At 45.8% G+C, this 23348-nt stretch overlaps 1 protein-coding gene across 1 annotated transcript in view; it reads left to right on the top strand.

The window, feature by feature from the left end:
* ASTN1 (astrotactin 1) overlaps positions 1–23348 on the top strand; it is a 356719-nt gene that overhangs the window by 223070 nt on the left and 110301 nt on the right. Inside the window, exons 9-11 of the mRNA XM_052653778.1 lie at positions 14246–14320; positions 20914–21051; positions 21563–21713. Coding sequence (XP_052509738.1) covers positions 14246–14320; positions 20914–21051; positions 21563–21713 — 364 coding nt within the window. The remainder of the gene's footprint in view (positions 1–14245; positions 14321–20913; positions 21052–21562; positions 21714–23348) is intronic.

The following is a 23348-nucleotide window of genomic DNA, read 5'->3' as shown; positions in this document are numbered from 1 at the left end:
GCCTCTCATCTGTCGCCCTCCTTTCGCGCTAGTGTTGTTCAGTCTCCTAGGCCCTCACTGAAATTGAAGGGGTGCATCTGTGGAGGAGGAGGGAGTCCCAGGTTTGTACCCTTCTCTTACCGTTAGGTCACACTCCACAGCAAGTAAGTGTTGAGTCGATTTTCTTGTGCAGAGATGGATTTGCACAGATCCATCACTAAGCTCCTGTCCTGTGCATTTGTGAGCAAAGATGGGTGTCTAGCGATATCTGGTGCAGGCTTTGCCCATAGGCAGGAGTAGGAGAGACTAACAGGCTTTCAGGAGGATTGAACTTGAGACCCTGGCTGCATTAGCCCAGAGTGAGAAATCAACTGAGCCTGCAGATACAGAGTCCAGAGAAAAATAAGGAAGGAAACTTACATTTAGAAAGTGACAACTGTATGACAGGCATTGTCCTGAAACTATGTTTATTCATTTATTCTTCTACAGCCCTAGAAGAAACAGGCAGGTACTATTATCACAATTTCACAGGGAAAGAAAGTGAGGGCTGAAAAGGGTAAATATCTGGTCAGTTTCACACCGCTGGCAAGGAGCTGAAGTCCAGACCTTGGACTTGAAGGGGGATCTGACTCCAGAGCCCACCCACAAAATCTGAGCCTTTTGGGGTAATTTATGTGAACGACTGAAGGCCCAGGTGTGTCTGCAGGAGACTCTGCTGTCAGGGGCTCCTCTCCCCGGTCTGCTCTCAATGTCCACAGAAGCTGCCGGGGGTTAAGAGAGGTGGCAGAGAGCAACTCTGAGTCCTACCAGCCATCTGACCACCCCTCGCTCGGCCCCCAAAGGAAGTGTTGCAGTAGTTGTGGCAAGGTGTGTGAGTTTGTGAATGAGTGTGTGTGTCATGTACACAGACACTTGTATGTATGCATGCGTGCGTGTATGTATGGGGGTGTATCTGTATCTGTGAGTGAATTTATAAACGTGTGAAAATCTCAATGCTGTATGTGCTATGCTGTGCTTAGTAGCTCAGCCATGTTCGACTTTGTGACCCCATAGACTGTATCCCGCCAGGCCCTTCTATCCATGGTGATTCTCCAGGCAAGAATACTGGAGTGGGTTGCCATGCCCTCCTCCAGGGGATCTTCCCGACCCAGGGATTGAACCTATGTCTTTTATGTCTTCTGAATTGTCAGGCAACATTTTTACTACTAGCGCCACCTGGGAAGCCCATTATGTTAATAATACCTAGTAATAACCTATTAGGAGTGGACCATCTCAAGTAGGATCTGGCAGCTTTATGGGAGGGGGGTGTTTATCCTGGGACAGCATTGTGGGATGATCCAAAATTCAAAGTGATACATGCAGCCAGTGGAATAAGTGTCCCAAGCCCAGGGGTCAAACCCAGGTCTCCCGCATCAAAGGCAGATTCTTTACTATCTGAGCCACCAGGGAAAGACAAGAATACTGGAGTGGGTAGCCTATTCCCTTCTCCAGGGGATCTTCCCAACCCAGGAATAGAACCGGGGTCTCCTGCAATGCAGGTGGATTCTTTACCGGCTGAGCTACCAGGGAAGCCACAATTTTGTATAATTCTGTTTTAATGAAAGTGGCCCACTGAAATCAAAATGACAATTAAAAAAAAAACAAATATACACTTTATATAATTATAATGAAATTTGGAATAGCTTAATTCATCAATAAAGGGAATAGGAAGGAACTCAATATGCTTTGTCCCTCATTATTATTCAGAAATTTAAAAAATGGGTTCCAGTGAATCCTTAGTCTAGATTGTAATTTCTGTTTTTTAATGGCAATCATTTTGTATAGAAAACCAAACTCATTTGTAAAGATTGACAGAGAGTGTGAGTGTGCATATGTTACGTCCGCAATTCTCAAGCTATTGTGTGCATTAGAACCAGCTGCCTAACTTTTAAAAAATACTGATGCCTGGCCCCACCCTAGACAGGTGGATGGGAGCAACTAAAGTTTAAGAAGCATTGTGCCTGTGTGTGGTGTGAGTCTGATGTACCACAGAGTTTGAGAACCATTATGCCAGACAGCACTTATGAGAGATGCAGGGATAAATGAGATTAAGTAGCTATAAGCAGTGCAAGGACACCCAAAGAGGAAGACAGGTGACTTTAATACCACATGGTACATCACAGACTGTCCAATGAAGACATAGGCAAAGGAGCAGGTAATTCTTGGACATTATAGATAATATTTGCCCCCAGGCCCCCACCGGCACCTAGAAGCCAGCGGTGGGCAAGCCAGGTCAAAACACAGACAACATCCTTGTCTGTAGACCTGGCGCTAGTTTTGTACATTTTCTCAGTAGCTCTATGCCCATGGTGGTGAGAAGAGGAGGCAAGGCATAGGGCAAAGTGCGGGCTCTGTGATCCATGATAGCACTCACCTGTGCCCTTGCTGGCTGAGTGACCTTAGGCAACTGACTTAGCCATGCTCAACCTTGGAAACCTGAGCGTAATAACTATACAGCTGTGTGGCTCCCCGGGTAGTAGTGAAAGTGTGTGCTGATGTGTGTGCAGCACTGAACGTGTGCCTGCCTGGCACGTGGTCAGTGCTCAATGAATGTCAGCTACTATTTCCAACTTTTTCTGACCCACTCAAGATTTTCTCCTTCTGCTTTATATAATCTTTGATCTCAGAATATACAGGGGAACTGCAAGTCTCTAGGCCAGCTTTCCCCAACTGAGGACATATGGACTCAGCCTTCTAGGATGCTCCCTGAGTCTGCTGAAGCAGATGCTTATCCTTTCTCCCCATAAGGCAAGTGACAGGAATCAAGTTACAATGTCTTCTGCAAACCTGGGGCCCATGCCCATGTTTCCTCACTGCTGTAATTCTCTGACATGCTTTGTGTTGACAAAAAAGGTTAAGTGTGGATTCTGTATTTATATGTACAGTATCTGTGTGTATATGGGTGTATGGGTTTCCCTGGTGGTTCAGATGATAAAGAATCTGCCTGCAGTGCGGGAGACCCATGTTCTATCCCTGGGTCAGAGAGATCCCCTGGAGAAGGAGATGGCTACCCACTCCAGTATTCATGCCTGGAGAATTCCACGGACAGAAGAACCTGGTAGGCTACTGTCCATGGGGTCTCATTAGCATTCTGCAGAGTGTATTAGCATTCTACAATGAACAAAACCAATAGGATGTAGAATATAAAGAAGGATGTAAGGCACTGGCTTATGTGATTATGGAGGCTGATAAGTCCCAAGGTTTGCAGTCAGCAATCAGGAAACCCAGGAGACCCAACAGGGTAGTTGCATATGAGTCCAGAGGCCTGAGATCTAGGAGAAGTGAACGGTGTAGTCCTAGTTGGCTCAAGACCCAGAAAATTCAGTGTTTAACTTTGAGCTCAAAGGCAGAAAAATTGGATGGATGTCTCAGTTTGAAGCCATCAGGCAGAAGGCATTCTCTCTTACTTTGGGGAGGATGAGTCTTCTAATCCTATTCAGACCTTCAGCTGATTGGATGAAGCCCACCCAGGTTGTGGAGGGCCATCTGCTTTACTCAGTCTACCAATTCAAATGTTAATCCCATTCAAACATCCTCACCCCAATTCACAGAATAATGTGTGACCAAATATCTAGGCACCCTGTGGCCCAGTCAAGTGGGCTCATAAAATTAACCATCATGCTGTGTGTATTGTCTTCACTGCCACTTTTGGGGGTCAAGGTTGTACTCCTGAATTCCAAAATTTGGGGGGGAAGTCACAACATGTGTTTGTTATTGTGATTTTCGAATTCATTTTATATACTTCAAAATTTCTTGAGCAGAAAGCCTCTTCAAGTTTTAGAACCTACATTCCAAACAAGATGTGAGTAATAACAGCCTACATTTATTCAGGACTTACTATATCCAAGGTTATTATAAGTTTTTACAGATATTAGATTGCTTCAGTTCAGTTCAGTTCAGTTGCTCAGTCATGTCCGACTCTTTGCGACCCCATGAATCGCAGCACGCCAGGCCTCCCTGTCCATCACCAACTCCCGGAGTTCACTCAGACTCACGTCCATCGAGTCCGTGATGCCATCCAGCCATCTCATCCTTGGTCGTCCCCTTCTCCTCCTGCCCCCAATCCCTCCCAGCATCAGAGTCTTTTCCAATGAGTCAACTCTTCGCATGAGGTGGCCAAAGTACTGGAGTTTCAGATTCAGCATCATTCCCTCCAAAGAAATCCCAGGGCTGATTGCTTAATCCTGTTCAATTGATGAGGTGGGTACTATTATTTGTTGAGGCAGTCCGAGTGTGGGTTGGAAAAGAATTTCCAGACATAGCATATTACAGAAAGGAGTGAGTTTATTAAGAACAAAAGGCAGACATAAAGTGGGCATTGTGAGCACAGTGGGCCAACCTCCTGAAGGACCAGGGAGAGTTGACAGTTTTCGTGGGTTAGTAACCAATTTTTATAGCCTCAAGATAAAGAAAATTCCTGCTGGAAGGTTGGTGTTAGGTGATTGGTCTGGGCACTATAGGGTGTTTACTGGAGTGGGCATCTTTGCCTAATTGGAAGTCAGGAAGATTGTTAGTGATGATCAGCGAGGGTTTTGGCAAGATTACAAAGAGGCTCAGTCAGCTTCGGAGGTGACCTTGGTTCTGGACTCTGCTTCTGTGGCCTTGGTACACCTTGCACCTGTGGCTTTGGGGCAGGACTCAACATTGTTATCCCATTTTATGTGTAAGAAAACTGAGCCACCGAGAGGCAGGATCTATGTCAGGTTTTCACCATTCTATCTTTAAATGAGATAACATGTTAAACATACACAAGCACACGTATCAATTCAGTTCAGTTCAGTTCATTTCAGTCGCTCAGTCACGTCCGACTCTTTGCAACCCCATGGACTGCAGCACGCCAGGCCTCCCTGTCCATCACCAACTCCCGGAAGTTACTCAAACTCATGTATGCAAAACTCAAGCACACGTATGCAAAAGAGCAAATATTGCAAAAATAAGGTTGATTAAAAATGAAAAATCAAAGATTGTTAAGTGTCTGAAATGTATACACAGTTTGGTCAGCAGCATAAAGTTACGTATGCTCAACTCAGGATCCCCACTCTGCATCTGAAGAAACAGAGGCTCTAAGGTAGTCTCACTTGCTTGAGGTCCTAATAGCAGAAGGAGGTTGAACTTGTAACTTCCATCTAGGGCTTCTCCCCTTAGATCTCATTGCTTGGAGTCCAAGGGTGAGTCAAGAAGGGATAATTCTAGACAGAAGCACAAGCTATTTCTACCTAATTACTGGAAGGAGGGCCAAGTACTGGGCACAGGAGCGGGTGGGTGGGTGGATGTGGTGGGGCCAGCTTTTAATCTGACTGCCTCTGTTTTCCCAGTTATGTAGGAAGCAGACCATTAGCTGAGGGCGAGGATGGGGGAGGAGGTTTTGGAGGTGTAAGGAGAAAAATAAGGTATGAGATAATGATCTTGAGAGTGGGAGGGAGAAGAGGCAGGGAAGATGTGGTTTGATCGGTAGGCAGTATGCAGAGCCCGCTTGAGGTCAGTGGTGTAGGATTTAAAGGGAGACCAATCAGCATGGTTGCCAGCAACATTCATTTGTGCAGACACAGAAATGGAAGCCACGGGGTCACTGAGTTTAACCAGTGTTGGAGTGTTTCAGACAAGTATGATGAAGCAATGGAGGGCGAGAGAGTTGAGGTTCCTTGAAAGGGTGATTACAATAATGGATCACAGCATTTAATTTGAGTAAAGAGGAAAGAGGGTACGTGAGGTGGGTGAGGGTCAATAAAATGGTAGTTAGATGAATGGGTTTTAAGGCTCAGATGGATAGAAAATATTCTGCGGATATAGGAGGAATGAACTGGGAGGGCAGGAAGTGATGGTCAGATACTGGGATTCTTGAAGCTGTGACCAAGGAGAGGTTGCAGATATTGGCAATCTAGGCTATGATCATGGGAGTGAGAGTGGGGGACAGGATCGTTTGAGGAGAAAAGTCAAGGCAGTGAATGGTTTGAGAATTGGAAAGATCGTTTTAATGGCTACTGAAGTCAACAAAAATTATGAAGGGAGCCACCCTCTGAACTGTGGAGGGAAGGTGGGGGTGGGGTGGTGTTGGCATGCCTGGGGCAAGAGGAGGAAGTGGATGGGGTCGTCTGATGGCAAAAGTCAATGACCTTAACCACAGACATGAGGTTAGTAAGTTGCAGTGGTAGGTTTTAACCCTACTCAGTCTGGCTCCACGGTCACACTCCAGCTGCTTTGCTAGTTACTGACAAGTATGTTATTTTTCTGCAGGAAAAAACCTCTAAGTAAACTCATTTACCTATTAATAGGTAATAAATAATGAATAAAATCACACCAATATTTCATTTTTCTTTACATGAGATTTACATACTTAAAGATAACACAGTTGGAAAAGACAGCCTGTCATCACACTTTATGTTTAAAATGTAATGTTAGACATGGATTTTCTATTTACCAAATGGGAATGTTAATTATAATGAACAATAATATTTACTGAGTTTGTTCAGTGTGGCCAGAACTGTGTGAAGTTTATACACGCTCACTTAACAGCTCTAGGTGCTATTTTATCCTCACTTTATAGCTTTAGAAACCAAGACTGAAAAAATTAAGTCTTATCTGACAGTGGACTGCCTCATGCAGGATCTGTCCAGCCCGAAACCTCATTTGCAGTGTGGCCTGGTTCATTACCAAGTACCTGCTGTGTGATGGTTCCACGGTGGATAGTGAGGATGTGGCAAAGATGATGATAGACTTTTATATCTGATGAGGGGACCATATTAACTAAATACATAACTCATTGATTATATTTATAGGTTCTATAAAGGAAAGTGCAGGGTGTGCTTTATATAGCAAGGGAACATAACCCAGTCTTGGAGGGGAAGGTCTATTTTGGGAAGTAATTTTTAGGCTAGAATTAAAGAATAGTGTAAGTTATCCAAACAAATGAGAGAGGAAAACAATTCCAGGTAAAGAAACAACATCTGCAAAGGCCTTCAGGCCCTCAAGTGTCCTGTAAGAACACTAGTCATCATTATTCTTATCATTTAACTTCTGATAAAGGGCTTCCCTGTGGCTCAGAGGATAAAGTGTCTGCCTGCAACGCAGGAGACCCGGGTTCAATCCCTGGATCAGGAAGATACCCTGGAGAAGGAAATGGCGCCCCACTCCATATTCTTGCCTAGAGAATCCCATGGACAGAGGAGCCTGGTGGGCTACAGTCCACGGGGTCGCAAAGAGTCGGACACAACTGAGCAACTTCACACACTCACACTCATAGCTTTACCAGATGTGCAAGAAATCAGCCATTCCAGCTCTTATTCCTCCCAGAACTGGTGCCGATGTGAAGACAGTGGCGCATAATAATCTCATGTTATCATCATGGTAAATTGAGGTGTGGAATGTTTCACCCAACTGCATAGCAGGAAAACTCATTTTTACCAATTTTCTCTTCACCTTTTCTCCTGGATATCTCTCAAACTACCTTTGCCCAGAAACTTTTTTAAAAAATAAACCTCTATTCTCTTTGTTTCACTGTTCCTTCCTTGCAAATGCATTTACTATTTAAGAACAGGAACATTTTTCTCAAAAGCCCTCACATTGCATGTGGATATGACAACCTATACCAGAATCCCAAAGTGTTGTGACTGGCTGGGGGGAAACTTGAAACCATGCTTCTGCTGGAAATCTAGCCTAGTGTGGGCCAGAAGCAAGCTTAAAAGGATGTGCTTTCATTGAACTATGAATACATTATTTTCATTTGTAAAATGACCTCTTTAAGGATAGGTAGAAGAATATATGAGTTCAGAAGAAGCTCCTTGTGTTTAAAAGTCCATCGTGAAATGCCTTTTTCATCATTGCCTCCAGGTGAAATATTCTTTCCATACACTGAACTGTGTGCGCACACACATACATAGGTATATACATACATGGATTCTCTCTCACACTCTCTATCCCCTCATCTGTTTTATGTCTGTTTATTATCATCTATCTATCTGTCATCTGTATCTCTCCTCCTCGTTCATTCCCAGGTGCTAGGTCTTAAGTCCTCCACAAGGAAACCCATCACCAGACAATGCTCACCAGAAACTTTCAAGTTCCCTTCCCAGGTGCCACTGTTAGGTGGAAAGCTGGGTGGTGGTTTAATCCCTAAGTCGGGTCTGACTCTTGCGACCTCATGGACTGTAGCCTGCCAGGATCCTATGTCCATAGGATTTTCCAGGCAAGAATACTGGAGGGGATTGCCATTTCCTTCTCCAGGGGACCTTCCCGACTCAGGGATCGAACCTGGGTCTCCTGCACTGCAGGCAGATTCTTTACCACGTGAGCTACCAGGGAAGCCTGGAAAGCTGGGACTAGCATTTAATCAAGAAGCAAATTTTGAAATACTCTTATCCAGAGCAGGAGTGGTCCCTTTCTGCCCTAGGAGAACGGATGTGAAGGGATCATCCCATCGGTCTGGCCATGCTGGATTCCACTCATGCAATTGGGTCTAGGCTGCGTGGTGGAAGGAATGCCCAAGCAACCAGTCAAGTCAAGTCAAGGCCGCAACCAACTTCTGGGCTAACCAGAAGGAAAAACTAAAGGAAAAAACCCTGTGATAGCTCATATGTCTTGGGAAAGAGGAGCAAGAATTGAGGAGAGAAACTGAAAGCTTAGAAATTTCCAGTGCTTAATGAAACCTCTGCATAAACTGTTTGGTATTATGTGAGACAGGGCAGAGAAGAAAAGGCAAAGATGAGGTTACAAATAGCTCTCAGCCTGTCCAGTTTGCACATGTGTCCCAGTGGCTGATGTCTTGCTATGACAGTGGGGCTCCTCTGTGGTGCAGATAATGTTTCTGCTCAGGGTAGTGGACCCCAGATGGCTCCTGTGCTGGCCTGGGAGGCCCCTGAATCTGGGCCATCTGTAGCTGCCCACCATGGAGGACCATCTTCAGGGTCTTGATTTGTCAGACTGGCGATATTGACAAACAAACAAGCTCTATTCTGACTTCCAATTCTGCTAATTTTCCTAAACCAAGATGTGACTGAGTTGCCCAGTGCAAGACAGAGAATATTGCAGGCCACATTACCTAAGCTGGAGTCAAAAGGCTCAGGTTTTCTTCCAATTACGGTGTTCAGTCCCCTGCCCCGCATCTGGCCTGACGCTATCCTTGGGCTCCGAGGTGGGTACTCTTTCCACAAAACTAATGTCGGCGTAGTCTGTTCTGTAATGCCACTCATTTCTGGTGGGAGGCCGAGCTCTTGCCACCACGAGCAGATGGAACCTGAGCTGGTTGACACTCACCGTCCTCCCGGTTCTAGCCCTGGAAATCAAATGAGAGTTGAAGCTGTTTAGATGCCTTTGTGTCCCTGGCCCCAGAGACTGGTCCGGGTTCCCCATCTGATCTGAGATAGATCTAGCAGTTCTTCCATGGATTATTGTTTCCGTGGATGGGCAGTGTCTCTCTGTGGCCTGAGCTTGTAAAGACATGAGTTGGAGCTATGAGAGGCCAAGTCTCCACTGTGTGCATGAGCCATTTTGAAACAATGGTCCGATAGAGTGAGAAACACAGAAGAGGGACAATTACTAGGGCCTCTAGACCTGTTGCCAGGCATCCCCGTGGCAGCTTCCATCTGAGCTTGGAGATGGGTATGTGTCTTGGGCTCACATGCAGAAAGCCCAAGGCAAAGGCCTCTTCCTCTTTCAGTTGGTCTCAGGTAACCCAGCTCTAAGTGTTTTCGGCACTTTTAGGTCTAGCTAGCTCTTCATCACCTAGAGATTCCCAGGTGGCTCAGTGGTAAAGAATCTGCCTGCCAATGCAGGAGAGTCAGAAGACTTGGGTTCGATCCCTGAGTCAAGAAGGTCCCCTAGAGGAGGAAATGGCAACCCACTCCAGTATCCTTGCTGGAAAAATCCCATGGACAGAGGAGCCCGGCAGGCTACAGTCTGTGAGGTTGCAAAGAGTCGGACATGACTGAGTACACATACTTCATCACTTCACCTTGTCTTTTCCTAGGAGGCCCCCTGTGGCCTCACCACTCACATGCATCAGGCTCCCCTCTGCTACCCCACCACGCACCACCGACACGCCCGGCACCCAGGGTGAGTGATCTGCGGCTGCCAGGACCACTTAGCTTATCTGCTCCGGTCCCATTTCTCTTCCTTTTTACTCATTCCCTGCTATTTGTCTGGGCGTGCGTGTGTTTCTTCAGAAAGACTGTAGATTCCTTTGAGAGCAAGAATCTCTTTAGGCCAGCTCCCGTTGCCTAGTATCACAGTTCACACACAATAGGCCCTCCATAAATATTTGCTAAATAAATCAAATAAGAATCCCATCTCCCTGACAGATCATCCCTGACTCATGGGAAGGAAAGAAGTCAATTCTCTTTTCCTTCCTCGCTGAAGCAATTTGCAGACTCGCTGACTTCTCTTCCCTCTCACAGTGTGCCCTTCTCCTCTCTGCATCTCAGGTCAGTGCTGTAGAGTCCCTGTGAAGTGGGGCCCCGGTGAGAGGTGGGAGCCGGGTTTGTCTCCCACATGCATCACTGGCTCCTCTCCAGACAACACAAATACATTTACAAGCTGAGTTATAGCCTGGTGTGGTACTGTGTTTGCCTCTGAAGGGAAGACACTGCTTCCTCATTAAAAGCTTGGGAATCTCCTTTTTGTAGTATTTATATTGGGTTCAGGTAACTAGTACATTTCACTTATGTAACAGATGTTTGTATGGCACTCACTGAATGCCGGACGCTGTTCAGAACACTTTAATCATAGTAACTAGTTCCACCTCATGACAGCCTTGCCAGGTTGATAAAGTTATTACTCTCAGCCTCATTTCACAGATGAGGAAATGGGGACACAGAGTGATTAAGGGACTTGGTCAAGGTCACACAGCAATTGATCGCTAAGCTGGAATTGGAGTAGGCAGGCCAGAACCCATGTCCTACCCACTGTGTCCTGCTGCCTGTCCCTGTGACCAGGGTGGGGTCCAAATGGTGCATCTGAGTTGCCTTCCTTGACACTCGGGACTCTTGAGAGCAGGAAGTCTCTTTACCCTATCTGACTGCACGTCAGCGTGTGCTTAATCAGTGTTTCTGAGCTCACTGATTCTTTACCTATGGCTTGAAAACAGGTTTATTTATATTATTCTATGTAGTTAATTGTCCACACTGTAATCAATGCTAGTCTAAAATTTGGCTCCTCAAAATATATTTTCAAAAAACCAAGGAATCATGCCAAGAATTAACGCTAATTACACACTATACCCATTTTGAGTACTGGAGATGACTTGAAGGCAAAACGTGTGTTGCATAAAATTCAATGGATAGTAAATAAAATATGATTTTGTCCAAAGGAGAGATAAAGTTGCAGGTCCCTTTTCTCTTTTGGAAATTCACAGAATACCTAGTGCCCTCTCTAGGTATCTAGGATCAGATGGGACATTTTTTTCCTCCTAATTTTTAGTCTTTTTCTTGAATCAGTATTTTTTAGTTGCTCTTAAGCCACACTTACTGTTCAGCAAAAAAGAATCAGATTCAAACCCCACTCTGTGGGTTTACCTCCAATGAACAAAACAAACATGAAAAACACACGTGGGCTATTTATTTGATGCAGAGGTTATTCATAGTATGGTGTCTGAATACCTTTTGGAGCCAATTCTAGTTGCCTCAGGGTATTTCTAAGTTGAATTCCAGGAATAAAGTGTTTATAAATAGTGAGCATAAAAAAGGAGTGCACTCATCCCTGCCACTCCTTTATAGAGAACCAGTGGCCTCACTCTGCAGCTACCAACTCCTTCAAGTAGTTAATTGGTTAGCTGGTTGGGTTAAGTTGGGGTCTCAACCCTATCAGACCCAACACCCTATTTTATGACAAATTTAACTCTTTTTTAAAAATAATCTGTAAATGAAATCATATATAATAAAGTCTAAATATATAAAAATTTAAAATAATATGAAGTGGCAACAGTAATTAAAAGAGAAGTGATAATAAATAATTTATAGTAATGTAGCTATTTTAATGTATAAATTCTCTGCAGTATTACAATAGGAGAAATAAAGTCGACAGACATTTGCACCTGATGTAGAGTCCCCGTAATATAAAATGTGAAGTAATATGTAATACACAATGTATATAAGAGCAATTAGGCTGATATAGACATGCTGTATTGGTGACTCAAAGACCATGAGCAACACTGCAAACGATGCGATTGTCCAAAATTATGAACAAATCTTGGTAAAATTTCCAAGTAATCTTGTATAATCGTCTCTTAATTTACATGGTAGTTATACACCTAGACAGTTCATCTTATATTAAAACAGTACAAGCTGCTTTGTGCTTGTGGGTAAATGGAGTTAGCATCTAGGCTGAGATAATAATAAGCAGGTTTTTACCTATGCAAATGTGCAGCAAGACATTCAAAAGTTTGCAGGGCCTGGGGGAACTTTTTATCATGCAGGGCTGTCCTGAACACTGCATGCCTGCAATACAGGAGACCCTGGGTCGATTCCTGGGTCAGGAGATCCACTAAATCAGGAAGATCTTGGGTCAGGAAGATCCCCTGGAGAAGGGATAGACTACCCATTCTGGTATTCTTGGGCTTTCCTTATGCCTCAGCTGGTAAAGAATCTGTCTACAATGTGGGAGACCTGGGTTTGATCCCTGGCTTGGGAAGATCCCCTGGAGAAGGGACAGGCTACTCACTCCAGTATTCTGGCCTAGAGAATTCCATGGACTGTATAGTCCATGGGGTTGCAAAGAGTCGGACACTACTGAGCGACTTTCACGCACTAAGTGCCAGTAATATCCTGCAGTCATTGTGTCATTCAATGACGACTGCCCTAAATTTTCCCTAAATGCCCTCTATTGTTGACACCATTGACAACAACTGGGTTAATTCCTAGTGTTGGATTTAGTCCCAAATAATTATGTCAATTTATTCTCCTGACTTTCTGTAGTCCTTGAAAGCCAAAGACATGTCTGCAGTAACATTCTCAGTAGTTAGGTTATTGGGTTGGTGTGATTGGTTATACATGGAGACTGTATGATTGGTTATACATGGAGACTGTACATGCTGTGAGAGCAAGGGCCCAGTTCACTCCGTGAGTACCATACCTCTTATCCACATGAGGCTGGGCTTTATAAGTCTTCCTTGAAGGAGTAAATAATTTGGAAGTTGGACATCTGGGTTAGCAAAGAGATATATGCTACTGAAAAGAAATTGTTTTGGTGGTTTCAAGTATACGCGGCATCCAAATGCTAGGGTGCGTGTGCATGCTCACTTGCTCAGTGTTTGAACCCTTCTCTCTTAGTCTCCTGCGTTTGGCATGTGAGTTCTTTACTACAAGCTCCACCTTGGAAGTCCGCTCACTAGAGAGACTGGTGAAAAGAAAGTGTCAGTCACTCAGTTGTGTCTAACTCTTTGCAACCCCATGGACTATAGCCCACCAGGCTCCTCCGTCCATGAGCTTTCCCAGGCAAGAATACTGGACTGGGTCGCCATTTCCTTCTCCAGGGGATTGTCCCAACCCAGAGATTGAGTCTCCCACATTGCATGCAGATTCTTTACTGTCTGAGCCACCAGGGAAGGTAGTTAAGTCTTATTCAAAAATACCATGGTTGTTTCTGGTTGAATGAGTGACATGGTAATGATTGAAACCATCTGGAACCTGTCAAAAACCCAGGACCTTTAAGTCATTTTGAGGGAAAGGGAGCATGATGAGAGCCCCGTGTCAGCTATGGCTTTGGCCTAAAAGGTTTGCTTCATCTTCATGGTGTCTGTGAAGCCACTATTAACAAGCCTATTTTTACAAGTGATAAAATTAGACTCAACAAGGCAAATAATCACCCAAAGGCAAACAGCTGACTCAACGGCAGAACAGAGTTTGAACCCAGAACTGTCTGATTCCAGAGGCTTTGTCTTTCCAAGAAATCATACTCCCCCCCTTCTTCAGTGAGACAAAGCTAAGGGTCTGTCAAATCTATATCTGCTGCTAAGTCACCGTAAATTCTGGCTATGACATTATTATAATTTTTCTCTCTATGGAGTTCCAATTGTCATGTCTATTTATTCCACTTTCCTGGTAGATCAGTGATTTTTGGATTGATACTGTTCTTAATTGAGTTCCAGCATTCTGTGTCTTGTGAACTCACATTAGTGGGAACCAGACTAGGTCCCCTCTGTCTTTGGGTCTCTAGAACCTTGGTGTGGTACTAGGCACAGAGTGGACATTCAGGGAATGTTGGTTGATTGAATTTAATTGTGTGCTGTTTCTGCTTTCAGGCCTTGGCCTTACACAATATTTCAGCGAGGCTTTGACCTGGTTTTGGGAGAACAGCCTTCTGATAAAATATTCAGGTAAGTGGTTGTCTAGGGATGTGCTTATGTAGGGATGTGCAGGTCCCATGTCCCGCTTCCCACTGAACTTTCTTTCCTAGTGGTAATTTCTAAAATGGGAAACACACGTAGTCATTCTACCCTCCCAGTAAGAGGAACCCTTGCCCCACTTCATCCAGTGACAGCGTGGAGTGTGTGGAGGATGAATGGATTCTGTTGAGGTCCTGGCTTCCTTCCTTGCCTGCTCTGGAACCCCCACTCTTGGAACCCCCAGATTCCACACTTGTGAAGCAGAACTGCGTTGCATGCCAGGCTCTATTGTTGTGAAGAACACATGAGATAATGTGGGGAAAGCCCCCGGCAAGGAAACTGGCAAAGAACAAGCAATTAATGTTAGTTTTTGCCTCTCCATTTTGCATCTAATTTGCACCTTCCGCATAAAGCCTTAAGTTGTTTAGAACGAATCCCTCCCAGCTCTACCTCTGCCCTTTCTCAGCCATACTTCATTATTATTTTCTTTAATCTACCACCTTCCTCATCGAATTGGATGTTTTCAGTCTCTCCCAAATTTCTACCTACGTACCTGGGAATGGTAAGTATTAGACAAGTCAGCAGGCAGAGGAAGAATTTGGGTGCCAGCCGTGAACTATGGGATTTTCATAAAGTCTAATTCCCACCAGACCTTAGCTGGAACACAAGTCTATCTCCAGGCTAAGACTGTATCTTCCATTTATTCTGTGAGTCTATTTTTCACTTAATGTGCATCTGCTGAGTACCCAGTAAGTGCCAGAGATTGTGCTCGTGCTGCCCGTGTGGAATGAGTGCACCTCCCTTCATGAACAAGTCCTCTGGGAGAGGCGTAAATAGTCCTGCCCAAGTGTCTGATGTCAGAGGAGGCAGTAAGCTACTGCATGGCATGTTACAGGAATGACGCGCAAAGAGAAAACTTGCTTCCTGTTCACTGCAGTCAGAGGGTGTGTACAGAGTCTTGCCTATTCCCTGCCCCAGCCCCCACTATCAGCCAGTCCCAGCCTTGGTGCTAATCTTTCTCCTGTATTTGCCTCCTCGAGGTGGCTCCTCTGCCTCAGCTTCTCCTGCTCCTTCTCTCTGTCTGGGAGAGATTGGGCTTGGCCACCACCACGCTCTCCTAAAGCGCTTTCTAGCTGAGAGTCCAGATTCACAGCACCGCTTTCTCCCAGAGCCTTTCCTGCCGTTTTCTCTTCTGAGTGTCTCTCCTGGGACAGGCTGGGTTATATTAATGGCCTTGGCCGCAGGCGGCTTTTGAAGATTTGTTCTACAAGAGATGTCAGCTGTATTCCTTAGACTATGACTCAAGCATTTAAACTTTCCAACAATGATTTATTATCGGGCAGACTTTTTTTTCCCTCCCTTTTTCCTACCGCTTGTCTGTTGGGACCTTCGAAAGGTGATAAAGATAGGGCAGATGGGGAGTCTGGTGGGGGTTGATTAACATGGATGAGTTCCCACTCCCTTAAAAGTCAGAAAAACTAGGGGCTCCACGAAATTGCTGTTAGAGAAGAACGTGAACAAAAATCGTGTTCCTATTCCCACAAGCACCATCTGTTCAAGTTTGTTAGGTACCAACTGGATGTGATACCCACTTACGACAGAGAGAGTCAGTTATGTGGTTTGACCCATGCGGTCAACTATCTCAGAAGTCGGTGGGTTAATCCATAAGTGATTAATCATTTTGATCCTTAACATGACAGTAACTAGGCTCTCAGATGAGAACATTGGGTCATGATCTCCTTATTTCAGATACTTAGAATTTTAATCAGAACCTTCTGTGATCTGAGTAAACCAACTACCAGTGGCCACTCTGGAAAATTCTGTGATCTGGTCAGTGACTATAATTTCTTAAAGGAGCTAAATAACTATTTACTTGGTACTCTGTTCACTTATGATATAGAGTCTTGACAGATAGACCTTATATATGATATAGAGTCTCGGTGGGGCCAGGGCATGAATGTTTTGTAAAAGCACCATGGTAATTCCGATCTGTACCTGGGATTGATAAACACTGGCCTGAAGCTTCTCTAATCCATTGCATCAATCCAAAAGACTTTCCACCTCCAAATTTCTATATATACTGACTTTAATATGTATTTGTCAATTATTTATTTCATGTTTATTTTTAATTTGTGTATTTGCTTCTCCAATGAAATGGTTGTCATCCTGAAGGGAGGGACGTACCCATTACGGTTTTAAATATTTAATATCTAGCACACCATTTTGAACAAGCATACGTGCACTCAGTCACTCAGTCGTGTCTGATTCTTTGCAACCCCATGGACTGTAGCCTGCCAGGCTGCTCTGTCCATGGAATTTTCCAGGCAAGAATACTGGGGTGGGTTGCCATTTCCTACTTCAGGGGATCTTCCCAAGCCAGGAATAAGAACCACGTTTCTTGTATCTCCTGTATTGGCAGGTGGATTCTTTACCACTGAGCCATCTGGGAAGCCGTTTGAACGTATAGGTGGTGGTTGAGTCACTGAGTCATGTCTAACTCTTGCGACCCCATGGACTGTAGCCTACCAGGCTCCTCTGTCCATGGGATTCTCCAGTCAAAAATACTGGAGTGGGCTGCCATTTCCTTCTCCAGGGGATCTTCCTGACCCAGGAACTGAACCCAGGTTTTCTGCAATGCAGGCAGATTGTTTACCAACTGAGCTACAAAGGAAGCCCTTTGAGCAAGGAGGTTTTCAGTAAATATTTGTAGATGATCATTTCAAGTATTTCCTAATCAGATTGAGAAAAGATCTTGAAACCTAACCTTGGTAATCTGTAATCCCAAAGAATGCCTTGGGAGGGGTCCAAGCTAGACTCACAGGGTCCAGGGGAACCCTGAACCTCCAAGATGAGTCTCCTCAGACAACTTGCCTGGTGCTGAAGATGGTCTTTCTATGGTAGTTAGGATCACTCCATTCCACTAGACTCTCTGGTGGCAGAGATGAGTACAGACCAAATTTCTCTCTCAAAGACCATCCTCCCAAGTGTGTACTTGCATCCCTTGGAATAAGACCTCCTTCTGGAATGGCCTGCTCTCAGAAAGGGTGGAGATGCCAGGCTAAGAGCGACTTTTCAGTTTTCCCACATTCTGTTTCATGCCAAGCCACAGCGAGAGCACAGGCTTATTCCGTCCAGTGCTTTCTGGCAAACATTTGCTTCTGGACAGAAATTTCAAGCACCCGTTCAACAGGGCCATGTGCAGGGCTCAGTCCACAGCTGAGCCATCAACTGTGCTGGTCACCAGCAGCTGTCATGCAAGAAGACCCAAGCTGGGAAAGCATTCCAGATGTTCACCCAACTTCTGTTTGGTGGCTTTTTGAAGTCCTTCCTGCCAAATCCACATGGATGAGGGACATATGAGATTTTAGAAAGCAGCTTTTCTCTGACAGTTTGTTCTATATTTGGATTTTGGAGTCACTCAGTAGATTTTGCAGATAAAAGAGAACTTCAGAATTTCATAGGCATGAGCCAACATGGGCTGGAAAGCGGCTGTGAGCAACACTTGAGAATCAGGCTATCGCCTGTCTTTCCCACTTAAGGAGAGGTGACCTTGGGAGGGTGCTAAACTTTTTAAAATATTAGTCGTCGCCTTGCTAGAATGGGAGCAAATGACTAATCTCAGAGGGCAGCAGTGAGGATAAATGACACAGTCCTACAGAGCACCTGCTTTAGAAAGTTCTCAGTAAACGTTAGTCTCTACCCACACCTGACTTTGCTTCACCTACAGGACTTCTTCACCTTGACCCTACCAGAGAGTGGAGGTTTTCTTATTAACTTGGTAGAGTGTCATGTTTCAGAAGCTGCTGTGCATTGAGGAAGATCTTTATCCTATCAAATCCAGATCCATCTCAACCATTAAATGTATTCAAACCCAGCGATTAACCCATATCCTATTTTAAATGAACAGGAATTTCCACCACCGCCTCTATCTTTAAATTGGGAAATTGGGATTATATCCACTAGCAGCCTGTTCAAACTAAAGAACATAACTAAATCTCCTGTTGATCAGTCAGTAAATATTCAACGAATGACCTTCCTGGGTCAGAAATCATGTTTGGCAGCGGGGAATACAAAGATGACAAAGAACTGTCCTCTGCCATCCAAGAGAGAAAGTTTGTATGAATGGTGATGGACATGTGAAAAAGTGGGCATAGATCAGCATCTCTGGGTGATAAGGTACCACGTGCAGAAGAGAGTCCCTTACTCAGCCTAAGAGTGTGAAGGCCCTGAGAGCTTTCAGGAAGAGGTGGGGCCTTCAGTTCAGTTCAGTTCAGTCGCTCAGTCGTCTCCGACTCTTTGCGACCCCATGAATCGCTGCACGCCAGGCCTCCCTGTCCATCACCAACTCCCGGAGTTCACTCAGACTCACGTCCATTGAGTCCGTGATGCCATCCAGCCATCTCATCCTGGGTCGTCCCCTTCTCCTCCTGCCCCCAATCCCTCCCAGCATGAGTCTTTTCCAATGAGTCAACTCTTCGCATGAGGAGGCCAAAGTACTGGAGTTTCAGCTTCAGCATCATTCCCTCCAAAGAAATCCCAGGGCTGATCTCCTTTGGCCTTAACTGAGTCTTAAAATGAGTCTGGCAAAGGAGAGGAAAGAAAATTCAGAAAGAAGGAGTATTAAGAGCAAAGGCAAGGAGATGAGAAAATCAGGACAACTTTAGGAGCCATAGTCCAACTGCATTGTAGGAACAGAAAGTTTGAAGCGATTTTGGTGAAAGAAGCCACTGGAGACTGACATCTTGGAGATGTGGACTGAGTTCTGAGGGTCTAAAGGAAAGGGCTAGTTGCTGAGTCACGTCAGGCTCTTTATGACCCCTCCAGGCTCCTTTGCGCATGGAATTCTCCAGGCAAGAGTACTGGAGTGGGTTGCCATGCCCTCCTCCAGGGGATCTTCCAACCCGGGACTGAACCCAGGTCTCCTGCACACACTCACACACCCACCAAATGCCCTCCCCGAACATGTGTGTGTCTGTATAGGAGGTGTGTGTGTGTATGTGTGTGTGTGTGTGAAGGAGCTGGCATGCCTTCACCTTAACCAGACGCAGTTTCACAGAAGAGTTGGGTGGTGGGTCTCCTCTTTCGTCCCCCTGGTAATGGGCTTCCCTCACCTCGTGCAGACAGCTCCCTGCACAGACATCACCCCCCGCCCCCCCACCATTGCCTCTGGTTCCCACGCGTAGGGAGAACTGAGTGCCTCCTTCAGGGCAAACGCATCTCTGCTATTTCAGTGCTGCCTAATGCAGAGGTGCCCCCACAGGTCAGAGAAGTAGGGCCCTGAGAGTTGGGCTGGGAATCAGGGAGAAACCTCCCCAGTCCTGCCCCAAACCCACGTGCTTGGTGCTTTTGCCCCCCACCCACCCTGGGCCCCTGCTTTCTCTTCTTTCAGCTCCTCTGCTACCCAGGTCTGTCCTTCAGGGAGTGGATGAAGAAGCATGGGGCTTAGTTACTAAGTAACTCATGAGCCTTGGTCCGTGGGGATTCTCTGTGGCCCACCTCTTGGGCAGGGCTACATGTCTCATAAAAGATCTCACGTCATCAGTCTGCTTTCCTAGCATCTCAGACAACCTGGAGTGGCAGGGGGTGGGGGGGGGGGGGCAGTGGTGGCGAGAGGAGTGTGTGGGTTAGGGGAGAGAGAGGAGTGGGCCTGCAGTGGTGCTAAGCGCCCAGCATGCTAATGCAGCCGGTGCTGATTCTTTTTAATTGTACGCATCCTTCCATTGTTCCACCCTCCACATTAAGTGCAAAGGGGACGCCAGACTGCCACAGCCTCGTGATATCCCACCCACACTGGCTTTTATCCCAGGGACTATTTTTGACTGTGAACACAGAGCATTTGAATGCCTTTGAAATCAAATGAATGAATAAATAAACAAATACTCTCTCATGGTTTCCTTAAGCTCTCCCGTGAAATGCTGATTGATTCCTTTATTCCTTTTAGCCCTTGTTATAGAGAAAAAAAAAATCTTCCTTGCCTCCGGAGGGTTAGCGCCATTAGCTAGGGGTGTGGGTAGAGAGAGAGCAGAGAATACATCGAGGCTTACCTTGTTCATCTTCTTCTCTCCCCTTGGGAGGCTCCTGGCTTCAATTGTTTCCACTCCCATCTCACAGAAGCCAGAAAAAGGGAGTTTTCTTCTTTCCTTTCCTTGGTAGGGTTCCTCCAGGCACAGAGAGAAAGCATCGCTACCAGTGTGGGTGTGCAATTTGAGGGATGGGAATGGTGGGAGGCAGGTATGTCTTTTCAATTAAAATGCTTCCAGTTATATCTGACTTAAGATCAGGGAAGCCCAGCTTCAAACCTGAAGGAAGCTGGAACTCGATGTCCTATGGTTTGAAGAAGAGACACTTTTAACAGCTGGCGAGTGGATGACATGTTGAGTTCTCTAATGGTCTAGATGTGTGAGCAGAGGTCGGCCTCTCTGCCTCCATCAGACTCAATTATCTCATCCATAAAATGGGAATACGCTCTCCTTTCTGGAGAGGACTACAAGGGTTGAGAAGGAAGCAGCTGGAGTTAGGGTGCCAGGTCCTCTGGTGGTGTTTATCCCCCAGCCTTAACCAGGTGGTGTTGGGTGTCCCTGCAGATTCACCTACACCCTTGGGGAGGGCATGTGGCTGCCACTCAGCAAAAGCTTTGTGATTCCACCAGCTGAACTGGCCATCAACCCATCAGCAAAGTGCAAGACAGACATGACGGTGATGGAAGATGCTGTGGAGGTCCGGTGAGTCCAGCCTCGGGGCCCCGAGGCGCGCACTGGGTTTGGGAGGCTGGGTGAGAAACTACCCGAAGGTCCCGAGAGCTGGGAGAGGAATCAAGCTGGAAGGAGAAGCTGGCAGGCTGCCTTCCGCTTCCCCAGACGCAGTGCCAATGTCTACTCTATCTGGGTCAATATTGCACACCCCGAGGCTCATGCACCGAGAGAGGACATAAAATGAGAGTTTGTAAGCACTTCCTACGGCCCCTCAGGACTGACAGGCAATAAAATGTTAATTTCTTTGCCTGAGTTTAGACCTCCTTCTTTGACCAGGTGTTACTGCCTTGGCTTATTTCCCAGAGATGGAAAATGTCCATAATTTTGTTAGTTCAAGGCTCCAAGTCTGGTTGATCTTTAATATTTGTAAGAGAGAGTGAGACATGATCTGGTCGGGCAGACAGAAATGTGGGATGTGAAGCTACCTGTTGTACCTGGCGTCCCCTGACCTCCTCCCACCTCCTGCCGCTTCTTCCCACAGAGAGGAGTTGATGACCTCGTCCTCCTTCGACAGCCTGGAGGTCCTCTTAGACTCGTTTGGACCAGTCCGTGATTGCAGCAAGGACAATGGGGGCTGCAGTAAGAACTTCCGCTGCATCTCAGATCGCAAACTGGATTCCACCGGCTGCGTGGTACGTCTGCCCTGTCGAGCTTATAATCAGAAAGTGGGGCCACAGGGTAAGACACAATGAAGACAGAGGTGGAAACATAGTGTGAGTAAAACAGAGGGTCAAGAGTGATTCCTCCCTAGCTTTAACTACTGTCTAGTCTATGTTCCGAATTTTCTTTGGACAGAGCTAAGGAGCTAATTACCAGCCATTGACGCTAGAGGTATTTATGCAGCACCTACCGTGTGTGCTGTAACTATCCAAGGAAAATGTCATGAACTGTGTAGCATGGTTCTTTCTTTCTTAATATCTTGCACTCTAGTTGATGAGCGATATCCTCAAACAATTTGAGAACTAATTAGCTGCTCAATGGTAAAATATTGACTCCAATGGGAAATAGAATGTATTTACTACAATAGGAAATTCTGGAAGACGCCTACCTTTGTTTAGAGTCAAATTACATTGACTGTAATAGGAAATTTTAGAAGATACCTACCTAAGTCCAGAAGGATAAAAGAAGTAAGTTATGCCAGGAATGGCAGAGAAACAATAAAAATACATCCCCTTTGAAACTATGGCAATGAACTCTTGCTTCACCAAAGGTGGTTTCCTACTTTATTGATTCTAGTCCATGGGGTCGCCAAGAGTCAGACACGACTGAGTGACTTTCACTTTCACTTCATGGGCTTTGACAATGTATGAACTGTGTGATGCTATGACATACAAAGACTGTTTGGGCTGGAGTGGACTAAGCTGTCTCCCATGCCATGGATGTGAATACTGGTGGACCCGCAGAAGTGAATGGAGGCAGAAGCAGGTGGGCAAGCCTGCTGGTGCCTTTATATTGGTCATTTTCATGCCCATCAACGCTACTATCAGTTTTCAGCCTTCCTTTCTCTTAAGGATGGAATGATGCAGTCCTCACAGAGAGGAAAGGGAATGGGGCAGAGAAGGGAGACGGGAAAGCTGTACACAGAGTTGGCATGAAGGAGAGGAAGAAGTGATTAAGAGACATGTTGTTATGCTGTGTTTCCAGGCAGAGCTGAGAGCTTCCAGTTCTAGGGAGGATATAAGCTTCATCTTGCTTCCCAGTCTGACAGCTGTGCTCTCGTAAAGGGACCCAGAGCAGGGGCAAGCTGGGAGGATGCTGGGCCAGTTCCATCCTTCATACCCCCCACTTCCTTGTCTCTGAGCACCTGCTCTGTGCAGGGAGCTATTCTCCATCAAAGATGGATATGTGCTGGGTCCAGAGCCCTGAGACCTCCCCAGTCTTCATAGATTGGGCAACAGTTGACTGGAGCCTGATTCTCCTGAGAAAGACAGAAAATGAAGAAAAAGGAAAGAGAAAGACCTGAGGGGCAGGGAGGTGGAGGACCTGGCCAGTCCATCAAACAGAAGAGAAGGCAGAGAAGACTACCAGGAAACAAAGAAAAGTGCTCCGTAGGTCATGTCTCCCAGAGGCAGTCAGGAGTAAGTGGGTGTCCCGGGTGTTCCCCTAGCTTCCTGTTCCACCTTCAGTTGACGTAAACAATGAGCTTCCCAACTGGCTCCCTCAGGAGACAGTTTCACTGACTAATGGAGTTCCCAGCTGGGACAGCTGTTGTTTTTTTTTGTTTTCTATCTATTCAACCTGCCTTTCCTCATCCAGATTTTAACCTT

Source organism: Budorcas taxicolor, chromosome 16, assembly GCF_023091745.1.
Source record: "Budorcas taxicolor isolate Tak-1 chromosome 16, Takin1.1, whole genome shotgun sequence".
In the NCBI taxonomy this organism is placed as follows: Eukaryota; Metazoa; Chordata; class Mammalia; order Artiodactyla; family Bovidae; genus Budorcas; species Budorcas taxicolor.
This window is presented reverse-complemented; position numbering and strand designations above follow the sequence as displayed.